Here is a 16,214-nt window from a genome sequence, read left to right on the forward strand (position 1 = left end):
CCCCCCGGAATTCATAGATGATGTAATACAGAATTATACACCTGAAATCCATGTAACTTTACTAAAAAATAGTACTATACTATTTTTTTCATTTGCAGTAATGTATAGGTATTATTCAATTAAAATTTTTTCCCCGGAATTCATAGATGATGTAATACAGAATTATACACCTGAAATCCATGTAACTTTACTAACAATTGTCACCCCAATAAACTTTAATTAAAAAAATTTTTTCCCCTAATAAGAACTGTAAATAACTAAGAAAAAGACTAACACCTGAGGAGAAAAATAATCAAACAAATTTATATAAAGTTCACAGAAAACCAAGTACTAGTAACTCAAGTTTATGAAAAAATGTTCAACCTCACAGAAAGTGACATGCATGGGGTATTGAGATAACATTTTTCATTTATCAGACTGGCAAAGATTTTCAAAAGTTTGATAACTCCGTACTGGTGACGAGATGGGGCAATAGGTACCCCTAAAAACTGGTTCAAGTTTAAATTGCTATAATCTTTATTGAGGGGGATACAGAAACATTAGAATTACAAAGCTATGTCTCCTGTTATCCAGAATTTCCAGTTATTGGATTTATTTTACAGATAAATTCACCTATTTGTGAAGTGTCTCATGAAGATTCATTTCAGCACTGTTTGTACTAGCAAAAACTGGGACCACCCTGGCTCTACGTGGAGAGGGTATCTATACGCTAAGTCTGAGGGACACTGAGAAGAGGAAGACTTTCGACTGTATCCTATTATTTATTAACTGTGTGAATGCGTACATTAAGGCCTGGGCCAGAGGGTCAATCTCCCGAGGACACCACTGGCCCCTCTACCAGAGGGCTTCACCACAAAGGCCTCTGCAACAGATTCAGGATTGGAAGTCCAGGCTCCATGTTCCAACTGCCAGGGCGCAGGGACAACCACGCTGGACTCACTGCTTCTTGCCCTACGACATGTAGTTTATTCTCAACCCAGTAGCCCGAGATTCTTTTTAAAATGTCAGATTGTCACTCCTCTGTTCCAAATCCAATTGCTTCCACTTCAGAATAAACAACGATCACGGCACTTGCCTCCACTCCCTGCCTGACCTCCACTTACTCTCTAACCTCATATTCTGTCACCTCCTCCCTCACTCCATTCCAGCCATGCTAGCTTCACTCTTGTGTCAGGAACGTTGCAGATACCATTTCTTCTGTTTGAATATCCAATCACCTTCTTGAGTCATTTCTCCAATGTCAGCTTCCCTAATTTATTTTAAATTGGAAGCAGCAATCTCCTCTCCAGCTCAAACATTCTTTCTTGTTCCCTTTCCTGGCTTTTTCTCCAGAGCAGTACCGTGTTTCCCCGAAAATAAGACCTAGCCAGACAATCAGCTCAAATGCGTCTTTTGGAGCAAAAATTAATGTAAGACCCAGTCTTATATAATACCCAGCCTTATATTATAGTAAAATAAGACAGGGTCTTATATTAATTTTTGCCCCAAAAGACACATTAGAGCTGATTGTCGGGCTAGGTCTTATTTTTCGGGAAACACAGTATAAGCATCAACATATTTTACCCATTTGTCTGCAGAATACAAGCTCCCACAAAGGCTGGGTTTGTTTTGTTCACTGCTGCTACTTTGCAATTGGAACTTTACCTCTTCCACAGTAAGGGCTCAAATATTTGTTGAATCAACTATTTCCCCTTTCCCATAGAAAATAAGCAAAACTAAAAACAGAAGACAGAGTGGGAAGGGATAAGATTATCAGCATGACTGCTGGCTTTCATTTATGAACCTGTCTGAGGCATTTAAATTAGAACACATACGTGCACACACATCTCCTATGAAAATAATTAAACATTTTTTAAAAATAAAAGAGGCATTGATATATTTAGGAAATAGAATTGACAGCACTTGGTAATAGGTGGGATGCTGGTGCAATTGAAGGACACGGAGTGTCAAAGGTGACTCCCAGATTTCTGGCATACTCAGGTGAGTAGATGGTGCTGCTACATGCTGGGATCAAGAACGCTGGAAGAAAAGTAGAGGGGAGATTACTTCAGTTTGGGAAACCTTCAACTTCAGAAACTACTGTAAGACCTTCAAACACAGCTACCAAGAAGTCAGATCTAGGCTCAGAAGAAATCTGTGCTAGGTTTATGAATTTGAAAATAACACCCTATAGTTAAGGTCCTAGGGATTGATGCCAGAAAGAATGCAGCTTAAAAGAGAAAAAGGCTGAAGAACTCTGAGGAACACAATCATTTCAAGATGGGCTGGTGGAACAATCAGGTAAACAGACTGAGTAACAGTAGCTAGAGGGCAGCAGGAAAACCAGATGAATATGGCAGCCAGGAACTTAAGAGTATTTTAAGAAGGAAGTGGTCAATTGTACAGAATGCTTCTGGAAAGCAACCAAGGGAGGAAAACTGGAAAGGCTCACTGGAGATCATTGGTGAACTGACCAAAAGGCGTAGATCAAGTGGGTTAAGAAGTGAAAGGGAGATCAGGCCTCTTGACAGGTAAAGAGCTACATGGGAACTGGATTCAAGCATTGTTTTCTTAAAATAATAGGCGTTTCTATGCTACATAAATAATAGGAGTAAATATGCTACGTAATTACAATTATATATTAATATGTGATTAATCCATTAATATGTTATATAGCACGTCAGCATAAACAAAACTAGATCATTAAGAAGTTGAAAATACAGGTAGAAAGAGGTGAATTAAGTCTGGGAATGGTGGGAGTTAGGGAGCTGGAGCACATGCAGTTTTTTTCTCTATTTTTATAGGGTCACCAGGAAAAGGCTGGATGTAGATGAGGTTGGTTTATCGTGTGGTATAAGTGCTTGAGGCAGTTTCTTTCCAATGTCCTCTAGTTCTCTTTGAAATAGATGGCAAAGCCATTTGCTGCTGACAGCAAAGAAGGGATTACAGAAAAGTACTGTTTTGCTGGCAACTGTCGAGGGCCCGGCGGAAAGCAGTCATCAGATTTACAGTGGTACTAAGTTACTCAGCTGTGATTTGATTCTCATCCGCAGGACTCAGCCCTCTGGGTGAACACTGACAAAGTGGATGGGGGGATGCTTTCAGGCAGGAGCACAAGAAGCTCAAGAGGAGAGTTTAGGGTATTTGCAAGATGGAGTCTAGGCTGGTTGGAGATGGTGGTGGGGAAAGCAAAAGAAAGGAGGGAGCTAATGAATCCAAAATAGAAACATTCTTGACCTGGAGGTCTGCACCAGGCTAAAAAGAGTTACTGAGCAAGGGAGTGGTTAGATAACTGTGTTTTTTTTTCACTGTACTTTTTAAAGAAGTCATTTCTTGAGCAAGCCAGTTGGAAGATCAAAGTGTGGGGTGACTGAATCCATGATTCAGAGGTGATGCACTTGAGGTTGATGGATAAGGTCCAGCTGTGTCCACAGTTTTGGGTGGAAGGGGATGAGAGGAAAAGATCACAGGATCAGGAACGGGAGGAACCAGGGTGTGGGATGGGTACATAGCAGGCCTGAGTGCTATTCTTTATAAGGCCTGCTTACAAGTTGGGCCCTTGGTTGACATCTGGAAACTTGGATTTCAGGAGGGTTCCCACCATTCCCAGAATTGATAAAAGTGGCTCACTGTGCCTAAAGTGTTTGTACAAACAATGTGGTTTACTTGTGCATTACTTCTGGGAGTCTGGGATTTTGGTCTGTGCCAAGCCAAGAGCGCCTCCATAACCAGCCCCAAATCACAACCCTGGGAAGGGAGTCTCTAGTGAACTTCCCTGGTACACAACATTCTACACATTGTAACAACTCATTGTTGGGGGGGGGGATGGAGTACACTTGTGTGACTCCTTCCAAATTCCCTCTGAAAGTTTGAGTCTGGTTTTCTTCCGACTTTGCCTATTCAGCTTTACCCTTTGCCAAGCTTGCTTTGTTATCTTTTTGCTGTTAAGAAATCATAGCTACGAGTATGGTTATCTTGGGGACTCCCAACACAGAAGCTGAAGTCATTTGGGAAGATAGAAGTGCAGAGGAAGACGAAGGCAGGTATCAGGTTTTTCAAGTTGACGGACAGTAATAAGATCAAATCAGGTGAGAGGATCACATGAGACTCAACAGAGTAATAGAGGTTTGACCAGAAGAGGGGAGGAAGCAAGGATACCAAGCCCACATCTGAAACAGGTTTGTAGGGCAGGAAAATGCTACCACTGGGAGAATGGTGGTGGGAGCAATGTCCTTACAGAGGATTAACCCTGAATCTGCTCTACTATATACATCTATGTCTACACTGATAGTACATCAGGATTTTCTGGTCCTTTATGGTTAGCAACAAATCACTTGCAGTAGCACACTGGTGTAGAGTGGCCCCACAGTTGGGCACTGTCTTTAACCATACCCCCAAAAGTGTCAATCTGTTCCTCTCACCCGCTCTAGCTCTGGCTTCTCTTGTGGAGGAAAAGACATTGCCAGCATTATTTTATCAGCCAAAAGCTAGAAATTGAGCAAATGTGGCATCAACAGAATGGATAAATTGTGGTCTATTAACAAAATGAAGTACTATACTGCAACGGAAATGAAGCCCACAGCCAAATGCAACCACATGGCCGACTCCCACAAACATAATATTGAGCAAAGACGCTAAGCACAAAAAAGTATGTATCATAATTGCATTTATATAAAGAACAAAGAAAAGCAACCTGTGCTGTTAGAAGTGAGGATAGTAGTTACCTTTGAGCATGCAGGGGGCTACTGGAAGTTAGTTGTGTGTGTGTGGCGCTTCTGGGGATACTGTTAATATGGATTCTGATCTGGGTGCTTGTTACATACATAATTGTGATATGTTTACTTTTCTGTATGCATATTATATTTCAAAACAAAATGGTGCTGCTCAATGTATGTGAAAAACGCAAGTTTCACAACAGTACATATACCATGAATCCATTGTGGTTGACAAGCACATGCCAGTACAGAACGCCAGGCAGAATATACACTCAAATAGTGTTGTCAGGGTGGTGAAATTGTAGACGATTTTTTTCTTTCTTCTTTTAAAAAACCATCTTCAGTACTGCCTGTATTCTTTTTATAATGTATTACTTTTACAAAAGCAACTATACCTAATACCATAAACTGCAACCTGGAAGGCTCAGCGCTCACTTTGGGACAAAGAAAATGCAATTAAACACTGGGAATGGAACAAGGGATAACCACTATCCAAGCAACCCCTAAAGAAAACATTTACAGAACAACTTCGGCACAAGCAAAATCCTGAATTGCAATGTTGGGATTTGCATTCTCATCACCAATCCTTCGTGAGGCTAACACCCAAGGGTTATCAGGGTTAGGTGAGGACCAGGATTACAGCAGCACGCTCTATACTTCTGGTAAACATGTCCCTGTCCTCTGTACTGGGATGGTTGCAGACCATTTACTGGAATTCATTACGATCTTGCCTGGGCCCAGGCTTCTCATACCCCCTCAAGGCTGGCACTCTGCTCTCTCTCTTACTCCCAGACTGCTCTACAAGTCTGGAGGCAAAGGCGAAACTTTCTGGGCTATGAGCTCCTTGCTGGCTGCTCTCTGTTGTTTCTGTGCACCTAAAGTATGAGTCACCCTACAAAAACCTCATTATTGAACAGAAATATGCTTTGGTCTCACAGAGCTGCTTTGTTTCTTTATAAACCACAACATTGGACAACAGCACATTTTAAAGCATTTCCTTAAAACCAACATTCATTATGAACTGGAATCAGATTCAGGTCTATTTTGATATGCTCATGAGCTAAACCTAAGAACATTTTTATCAGTCAGCCAAGTTTGTTAAATGTGAACCCAGCTGGAATGTAAAGGACACCCATACCACTGGCTCATGGCTCTGCACCATCACAGAACAGAAACCACATTACATTCAGTCTCACCACGTGCTCTTGGAGCCAGATTTATAAATGTCTCCAAACCACAAGCTTGCTTTTCCTAACACTGACTCTGAAAAACAGGGTTTTAAGAACCTTTGCATCACCCGTCCTGACGGTTGGGATGACCCCAGGAGCTGGGAGTGGGGCCTGCATCTGCTTCTTAGTGCACACAGGCAGCCTGCCGCTGGCCTCTCCGAGGCTCTGCTACTCAAAGCTACACTCTCCCTTACTTTCCGCACTTGACCAACTCCTATTCAGGGGATATCTCTTCCAAGAAATTGTCTGTGTCTCCATCTTGGGAGAAGCTAAGGCAGTCTGCTCTGAGCAGATCCCCATTTAGCTTCCTGTGATTCAGGGATAAATGGCACTACTTTACTTCCCTAAGTTTGATTCCAATTGTACTAATACTTGTCATCTTTAAAAAACAGGCAACCTAAGCAAATTGGTGACATCTGAGCTCCTTTAAGAAGAGATCACTCACATTGATTATATTGTTGACACTGTCAGTTTAAATCAGCTTCTAGTCTCTAAACTAGTAAGGCAGGGGCATCCGGCAAGACAGAATCCAGACATAATTAGGTCTGAGCTACTAACACGGGCTTGCAGAAGGAGCAGCTTCTGTCAGGTCTCTAACCCAGAGGCAGGGACAACAGCCATGTAAAACTGAGACACAGACACAACACACACCCACTTCCTGTAAATTAGGAATAAAAACTCAGTCTCAAGACGCAAAGCAAACCCTGGAGGAAACGTCAGTCTCAATCTCTGTTCCCCAGATTCTGTCCTGTAGAAATCCCCCTCCTTCCACTTAGTTCTTTTCCTCTCTTCATGTCCCAGTCAAAACCTGGATACACTGGATTTGGAAGGATGGGAAATGAAGAAGTCCTCCTACTGAGGCAACTACAAGGCCCCAAAAGGGAGGGCGCCAGATTAGATGAACCAGCCGTGATGCTTTAAACTGTCTTTCTAAGCCTGGCCGATCAGAACTATCTGTGGGACTTAGACTGATTCCCAGGTTCAAGTACAGAACTTCAGAATCAGACTCACTAGATGTGGGGCATGAGAATCTGTATTTTAAAAATACTCCTTGGATGACTGATAAGACACCTGTGGACCAAGAGAGAACTGGATGGAGCAGTAACTCCTATCGTGGTAATGGGTTTCCACAATGTTGACAATGCTACTAGAAGTAAGGTCGCCTTTATGCCTGTTCTTTCATGTCCCATGTAAAGTAAGTTTAGTGTTTTTAAAAACTTGGGGGGGAGGGGAGAATTAATTCCCACTCAATGTCTTTCCCTGTGGAGCATGTTCAGCTAGTATTTCTCAAAGGGGAAGGGCGACGGCTGCACTTCGGGCTGGATAACTGATTATGTGGCACTGTCCAGCAGAGTGTAGGACATTTACCACCCCTGACCCTACTCTGAAATGCCAATGGTGGTCCCTAGTCATTGTGACAACCCAAAACACAACCCCTCACATTCCTCAATGTTCCCAGGATGTCAATTCAGCCCGTTTAGGAGCCACTGAGCTGGATTAACATTCCTGACCTCTCTCCCTACACCTCACATTAAGTTCCGTTTTGGAGGGAGAAATGGTCCACTCAATAGGTGAAATGAGGAGGAGTCAGCCCTTCCCTAACCTCTTGTGCACCTGCCTGCCCACAGAGGGCGCGTTCTAGCCTGAGGCTTCCCGCCTGGCTGTCTCCTGTCACAGACTTTCACTTAGGTGTGGTGTGCACGCTAGAGGGGGAGACCAGGGCTTTCCACCTTTACCTAAACACATATAACAATAAATAAATCTTAGAAAAAGAGAAATTTGGTTATTTTAGGGAATATAAACATGATCAAAATTCTACCTGACATTTAAAAGAATGCCTTTCATTATGTTTCTGTTATGTTACTGTTTAAAGAGAAAGAACTTTGACGAACATTTTTTTATTGAAGAGTTTTATTCTGTCTCAGAATAAAAACCTTGCTTTAATATTGTGAGGTGCATTGCAGGTATGCCATGCTGCCAGTTATTATCGGGGCACCAAATGCCCTTGTCAAATTGACCCAGAGGGCTTGGAAAATGCATGAATTCATACTTTCAGAGCATGTAGAACTGGTATTTACAGTTTTTCTTCTTGAAATCAGCCCGACATCTCAGTCTACACAGGAATAGCCACAGCACTTGCTTAGATGTTCAGAATGGCTCAGAAATGTGTCGAATATCATGATTTGTGGGTCCTCTAAAAGGTTTTGTTAACATGCAAGCAAACAGTATTAAACAATATTATCTAAATTATGGCTGCGAAGTACTCAAACTTAATAATGAAACCAAATTACAAAACATTTTCTTTTAGAGCTATACAAAAGATATAAAATTAAAATTAAAAATATCAGCCATCCTTAAATATTCCAATTCTCTCACAGTGCAGCTTTCCATCTTTATCACTACTGAATAGTTTAAGGAAAAAGTTAACAAAAATCAAGAGATAAAAATATTTAAATCTTTGGATCCCTTTATTCCATGGCCTTCACAAAAACACAAAAGTGGCCAGACTTTTTATTTTCACTATAGCTTAAAATATCAAAAAGATTTACTAGTAATTTATAATTAGCAATGAACTCTGTACTGAGTCACCTGTGGGTCACAGGCCCAAGGACCAGTGCTATGATATCATAGGTTGCCAAAATAATTTCTAACACTCTGAATCCTCCTGAAATATAATGGAATGAGTCAACTTATATCACTACAAAATTCCAGGCATATCAGGAAGAACAGGTTAACTGATGCCTAGTTTTACTGTCTTAAAAGGGGGAGGGGGTAACTTATTTGAAAATACAGCTAAGTACATTCTTATCTATGATTATTTACATTTTTATACTGAAAATATCTATTATTTGGACAAATCCTGTGATGTGCCATATACTACAAAATGAAGTTCTTATAATGAGCATGAGTAATTTATCCTTTTTAGATAACAAAAGAATGTATCAAATCTTCAGCTGTGTTCCAAACATTAAAAAACAAAATAAAATAAAAAAATCTGAATCCTGAAAAGCTATGAATAAAAGACCCACCCATAGCTCTGCTCCTCAGCATATCAACGTCTGCAAGGACACAGTATGTTTGCTGACTTTAAAATGTTTATTCTTTAAAAAATTAGTTGCTTTTTATACAGCTATACAAAGGTCTTAATGTTTCTTTGGCAATGGAATATAATGGAATTTTACAACTATATAAAAAAGTTACCTTTGCCTAAGAAACAGTATTTACTGTGTATACATAGTTAACTGACAAAATTCTCTACCATCCAGCACCCTAACTAACGAAATAAGCTACCTCAAAAGGGATATTACAGGTTTCCAAAAAGAAAGAAAGGGTGAAAGACACACACACACACACACACACACACACACACACACACACCCTTCTGTGGCTCAAAACACAGTATCACGGCCCTATCTGCAGGCAACTTGTAATAATTGCCAAATACAATTTAGTGATAAGAAAAATCCTTTCAGTGATGAAAAAATACTTATAAGTCTCATTGAAGTACTTACTGCTTTACTTTTATACATAAGAAATTACTTAACCTTCTGCTATTCCAAATATATTTAATGCTCATTTTTGAAAGTGAGCCATCCCCCCCACCCCCAAAGTAACTGCATCGTATCTTTGAAATTAAGCAGAAAAACAAACAAAAAAACCCAGTGCTGGTGACAAATATACAGCGAATTCACTTCTTCATTCTTGGTAAAGACTGAAACCAATTCTCAGGACCATGAAGAGCTAGAAATTCACCTATTTTCAAAGACTTGTTTGTAGACTACGCAGCAACTTTGTTGTCTTTCTAAAAAGGAAAAAAAAATTAGTTCATGTTTCAAATTATTGGTTAATAAATACTCCTAATTTGCTTAAGTATATTTTTCATCACATTTAAATATACCCTCCTTTTACTTTCATGTACAAATCTGTACCACTGATTTCTAGGAAACACTTTTACAACTTCCCCACCCAGCAGGAGCTCATTATTTGTTAACTGCATTTTTCTAGTTAGTAGAGTTTAAAGCAGTGGTGTTGTGGGCTGGTCCCAGCAAGAACACACCCCTGCGCCCAAGATATAGGCGCACTATCTTTGATTGCCATCCTAATAATCTTTAAAAACAATGATAGAACTTCATCAAACCTTCAACGTACTAGTCAAACTCATTAAATACAACCAACAACACACTTTGGAAGATTAATAAAAAATCCGTAAGTCTTTGATGTCTTTACTAAGTAATAAAGTATCTAGACAGTAAAATAGCATTTTTCTCCACAGTTTTATGCGAGGAGAAAGCATGGTTTAGAAATTCATTTTAAAGGATAACTTTTAAATTTAAAATAAGTTCTGAAAATCACAGAGGTGACTGGGAAATTTTAAAAAGTAACGAGATAGAAAGCAATAAAACATCTCAAGGAATCTCTTGAGTTGCTGTGAGACTAATCGTCAGCTAAAGGCCTGTACCCAGCATCAGGGAGCCAGGGGATTCTATCTTCCTCAAGACTAGCTGTGACCACACACCTGACTTTTCCTACTGACTCTCACCCTGTTAGAAACACACATTTCCATGTTAAAGACTGCACTTCATCTGTGCAGACAATACCAAACCATTCATACGATGCTATTAAGTTGGAATACATATGGCCTGGTGTCAGTTGGTGCTGAAAGAATTAAGCCGAAGATGATCCTGCTGTCCCCATCAAAGCCAACCGTCACATGCCTTGATTTTTTTTTTTTTTTACCTTTCAGAAAGCTGTTCAATCAGTCCAGACCTTTTAGGGTCCAAAAGCTGTGGTTTTCTGAAAGGTTAAAAAAAAGGGGGGGGGGGACAAGAAAGAGAGGGAAAGAGGGAGAGGAGGGAGAAGGAAGGGGGAGACAGAGGTGAGGGAAAGAGAAAAGAAAAGGGTGAAAAGGGGAGAGAGAGAACCATGCTGAGTCATTTCAGAAACCTCATTGTCTCTGGACCTCAGGGGAAACAGACTCAAACCGAAAGCAATCTGTTTCACCGACCCTGGCGGCTTAACCTCTTAGCAGCAGCATATAAAATAGGAGATGGCTGCTCTCTTATTATCCTGGCCTGATCTCCTCCCAGCCAAAAATGAACGAACCATAGGACCAAACTCAACACAAGTTTATGATTCTAACATTGTCCTTAAGGAAAAGTGGTCTGGAAGTCAAAGAGAGTGAGTTCTGGCTTTATTAGCTTGTACCTAGATCAAGGTAGTTAACTGCTCTGGGTCCTTGGTTTCCTAAGTAGATACTGGGGGTAGGGTGGGACAGAGGTTCTAGTTTGGCTAATATTTTTAATGAGTCCTAAAAATCAGTGATCCTATCTTACCCATGTTTTCACTAAACAACCAGATTGCTGATGCTCACCCCAAAACTGGAATGATTCATGCCAACAGAGCATAGAGAACAAAGCCAACCATTACACGAAGGCTGCTGCAAATGCCATTGACATCCACCTCTGAGAAGTATGAGATGTTGTTTCAGAAATGAGTTTAACCCCTGAAAGTAAATCTTCTTTATGTAACAGTGAACTGCTACCTTTAAAGGTGTCAGATGATGTGATTTAGAAGGCACAGTCTCCTGAGACTGAGAAGGTCAAGGCTCTCATGGCAAACAGAAGGGTCCTTCAACTTTGGAATGGACAATCAAGGGCTAGCCACACTGATGAACTCGTGTCCTCACTGAAGGCTAAAGTAGTGGATTCCTAATCAGCATGCTAAGCACTTACTTCAAGCCCGTATGGCTCCATGCTGAGCAAGGTGTTTCGGTGGAAAGAAAAGTAGTATATTCACTAATGACAAGCAAGGGGCTCCCATCTAGCTGGCGATATAGAACAAAACACACGTAATAGGGAAAATGAATGTATTTAAAATGTGTGATGAAAGCAGATACCACAGGAGGTAAGAAACATAAGAAATCAGTGGAGTAAGGAAGAGAAGTTTCTGAGGACAGAGTAAATCCCGGGCAAGACTGTGAGGGGTCAGTGAACGGGAGCCCAACTGTGAGCTGTGTCTGACTTCCCACTGGACTACGACTATAAACACCCAGAAGGCTGGGGCTGCACCTGTTCTGCTCACCACCAATGTCAGAATCGTGCTGGGCATGTATGAAAAATGTACTATATCTGGTCGATGAATGAGGTTAGAGTTGGAATCGAGCAGTGTATATAAGAAGTGACTTGAGTCCACTTGCTTGAAGCAGGTAAGTGAAAGGGTGATGAGGAACGGGGCTGGCTATATCAAGTCGGACCCTTATAGTAAGACAAGGAGGCAGTGCAATGTCATATTAGAACCTTTTAACCACCAGGGCAATGCCCAAGGGTCCAGTGAATCTATCACTCCTAGAAACACCCAAGCAGAGGTTGGATTACCTGTTAGCGATAGACTTGCAGATAAACACTCATGCAGACAACCTCTACAGTGCATTCTAATTCTGCAATATATGTGATAGGGGTTTCAAATAAAGGCTTAAAATGACTGAACAGTGAGACACGGCTTCAAAAAAATGTTTGCATTAATAAAGTGCATATAGTGGTTACTCAAAGATCAAGTAAAGTGAAGTAACAGTCCAGTCTTATACAGACAACACGACTGCTATTTTTTCAAATACCTGAAAAATTATGAAGAGTATACATATTCTGTGTTTACAAAGGTAAACTAATAGCTTGAAAAAATTTTTTTCAAATTGTGTACATGTCTGTGAAATTCAAATAATCAGAGCACCCCTGGGATGGGATGCATGTTCTCAGGAAGAGTAAGCTCCCAGCCCCTGTGAGGGAGACTACAGGAGAGGTTTCCAGTTTGGCCAGGTCAGACCTCTCAGATGCCTTCCAACTCTTTTTCCCACCAATGTCAAAACTAAGCCTAAAGGTTTAATGACTCAATTGAGGTCATACTAGCAACAATTATTAAAATTCTCATTGGGATCCAAGTCTAATTTAAATGTACTTTTTCTCAAACTGAGTTGATGCAAAGTAATCTTCAACCAGTTATCATAGGTTTTTCAACAGGTAACTGATATGCCTAAAGTGAAGTAAAGGGAGGCTGAAGGTCTGAAGACCAATCAGTGGGCTCCTGTGGCAGTCGGCAGGGACATGTCAAAGGGAAGAATGTGGTGATGTGGAAATTGCCATGATTACTGACATCTGCTCTTCCTGGGAGACAGAAAGAATGGCATACCATTAGCCAATGCAAACATTGGGAGGAGGCTGAGACAATGGGAAGGCAAGCAGATGATGAGGTAATTCTGAGGAAGGTTCAGTTGATCACAGGATACAATGCAGGTGAAGACAGAAATGCAGGTGGAAGCATACAAGGTCCAAGCTGAAAAACTGACCAGAAGCTATGAATTGATAAGCTCACAAAAGGAAGGGGGAAGGAGAGGGGACAGGGAGAGGGTGAAGAGGGGAAAGAGGGAGAGATGGAGGAAGAGGAAGGGAGGGGGGGAGAGGGAGAGAGAGAATGTGTGAGTGCACACAGGAAAGCTTGAGCATATGCAAGAGTGCAAACACGAGCATGAATGCTTGCAAGAAACTGAACATTCCAGGCAGAAGGAATGGGTAAAAAGGGCCTGAGATAGGAATAAGCTTGTTACTAAATGAGAGCAAGAGGCCCACATATCTGTGGCAGAGTGAATGAAGAAAAGGGGAGTCCCATTGGCAAAAAACGCTAGAGACAGAACTAGACTTCTAACTTAGAGAAGCAGGCAGATCATGAGGTGCCTTATATATTTAAAAAAAAAAAAAAAAAACTAGGAAGAAATACTCTAAGTTGGGTGGGTGGTCATCAGTGTCAAATATTGCAGAGGAGTTAGGGGCAAATATTCGTGAAAGGTTACTGAATTCTGTAAACAAACTAAAAGATGGCAAGAGCAATAATAAGAGCAATGATAGGGATAAGCAAAAGGCATTTTCTAGTTTTTAAGACCCAGTCTCGCAGCTGGAATGGCGATTTTGCAAGTCAGAAGTCTGCAGCTCCATCAGGCCACCATGGCTGGACAGTCTGAACTAATGACTTGAGGCTAATTTTTAGCAGTCTTGGCTGTGATGAGACTATCAAAGGCATCAAATTAAGAGACCAGACCCAGAAGCCACTGACACTGACCTTGACACTGACACTGATTCCTTCAAGAGGAATCACAACAGTGGCCCAGTTTTAAATATTGGACAATGAAATCCCTGCCAGCAGATATTTTTGTTTCTAGGTGCCCTTTGCAATTCCAGGCAGACCTCTTTACAAGGGGATTTTGAGCCTTTCTGTGACTATATACACCTTCCTCTCCACTATCCCTGAAAATCAATAAACTAGGATACCGACATTGACTTAATTTATAGACTCCTTTAAATAAATACATGTAAACATACTATATACAGAGCTATATAATTTTCTAGCAGCAGATCTCAAACGTCAACATATCTTGAGATTTTAAAGACCATGGCAAAATAAAACCAGGGAAAATGTAGCTGAGTTTTCCACAAAACTAATTAAGAGCACTGACTCAGGAACAACTTGACTAGGTTCAAAACCCCACGTCATCACTTACTAGCTGACCTAGGACAAGTTATTTACTATCTCGGGTGGCCGGTTAGCTCAGTTGGTTAGAGGGCAGTGCTCTTAACAACAAGCTTGCCGGTTTGATCCCCGCATGGGCCACTGTGAGCTGTGTCCTCCACAACTAGAGTGAAACAACTACTTGACTTGGAGCTGATTGGTCCTGGAAAAACACACTTAGGAAGAAAAAAAAAATCTCTATACCTATTTCCTCATTTGTAAAATGGGGATTAAAAAAAGAACCTACACTACAGAGTTGCTGTGAGGTTTAACTGATTTAGTATGTGAAAAACATTTAGAACAATATCTAGTACATGCAAAATACTACACAAATGTTAACTGCTATTAAATGTATAGGTTTGCTTTCCATTCTGAAGTATGTCCTTCCAAGCCTCTTTTGGTGTTAAAGCATACTTTGTAATCTGAAATAAACGTGGTATTATACAATTCTTTTTTGGATAATGCTTTTAGTGATCCCCTGTATCTCCAACAACAAAAAATAATTTTAAAAGAAACAGAAAAATAAATAATCCTAAGTCAATCTCTAATAGTTTTGGGGAAAATTTTTACCAGTCCATGAAATCTAAAACCATGGTTCAATAATTAAAAGACAAAAAAAGAGTATCTTATTTCTTTCTATCTCTTAATTCCTCCAATTGAAAAGAAAATAGTTAAAAAAAAAAAAAGGACTTATTAGCCAAGAAGTTACAACTCCTTAAAATTATATAAATATCCTAACTGGGTCAAAATGTTAAGTTATACAAATGACCTAAAAATATTCACCCCAAATAGATAAAAGTAAAAACACTGTTTCACTTGAAGGCATGCTACCTGGCGTGCAGCTTGAGGAAAAGCACGTAATACTCACCCGATATTCAAAATCTGCAAACTCCCTGCCCCCACGGCCTCTGTATCCGCCCCGAAATCCCCGAGGGCTGGTAAAGGTGCCACCTCTGCCACCACCACGCCCTCGGCCACCACGGAAACCAAGACCTCCTCTGCCTCTGTACCCGCCCCGGCCACGGTTTGGACGAAGTGGGATTCCAAATGTCTCAGCATTCAGTCTTCTTTCTTCAGCCCAGGTTGGTCTTCGTTCTCTGTTATGAGAACAAGTAATTGTCAGTAATCTATATTCAGTAATCTACATAGCAAAACTATGTAGCACTAATTCCCAAATTAAGACAAAGTAATTCCAAAAGATCAAATAAAAATAAGTACCTTATCTAATTCATCACATGCTGTCCATGGCAATATGTTCCTATAATATTCTGTCAAACTTCATGTGAAAATATGATTGGTATCAGATTCTTGCAAATATAGTTGATAAAACAAAGAAACACAATAACAGCCCCAATATAATGGGGTCTCAGATATAATGGGATTGGCAATGAACTTCGTCCTCCACTTGGCCCCAGTGGAAGAGAAGGCAAAGTCAGGCAAGGAAACCCTGTCTCAGGAAACGGGGAGGCAGAAGGTAGGTCCCTGAGTTCCCAGCATGATCCTGGCCCAATTTCTGGACCTGATGCCTAAAGCAAGTGTCTACATTATTGCTGCTGCTGCTGCTACTGCTGCTGTCCTAGAGCCCAGACAACCCTCGTGCTCCGAATCCCCATCCATGTTTAAATTGAAGTAGACAACTGCCACCAGGTGGCACTAAACTGCAGCCAGGAGAAGGACAATTTGGACTGGGCAGCAGAAACCCAGGAACTCTTTAGTTTGCTACACTAGGTGGGTCCTT

At 40.8% G+C, this 16,214-nt stretch overlaps 1 protein-coding gene across 8 annotated transcripts in view; it reads right to left on the minus strand.

The window, feature by feature from the left end:
* Positions 1–281: 281 nt before the first annotated feature.
* LSM14A (LSM14A mRNA processing body assembly factor) overlaps positions 282–16,214 on the minus strand; it is a 55,123-nt gene continuing 39,190 nt past the window's right edge. For 2 of the 8 annotated variants that reach the window (XM_019742702.2, XM_074314419.1), the window contains 3 exons: positions 15,345–15,573; positions 10,661–10,717; positions 8,879–9,725 (listed from right to left, as the gene is read on the minus strand). In XM_019742702.2, the coding sequence (XP_019598261.1) occupies positions 10,694–10,717; positions 15,345–15,573 (253 nt within the window). In that variant the 3' untranslated portion in view covers positions 8,879–9,725; positions 10,661–10,693. Of the gene's footprint in view, positions 2,020–8,878; positions 9,726–10,660; positions 10,718–15,344; positions 15,574–16,214 lie in introns of those variants that run through there. The other 6 variants (XM_019742699.2, XM_019742705.2, XM_074314420.1 and 3 more) reach the window with 4 other exon arrangements.

Source organism: Rhinolophus sinicus, linkage group LG11, assembly GCF_036562045.2.
Source record: "Rhinolophus sinicus isolate RSC01 linkage group LG11, ASM3656204v1, whole genome shotgun sequence".
NCBI lineage: Eukaryota > Metazoa > Chordata > Mammalia > Chiroptera > Rhinolophidae > Rhinolophus > Rhinolophus sinicus.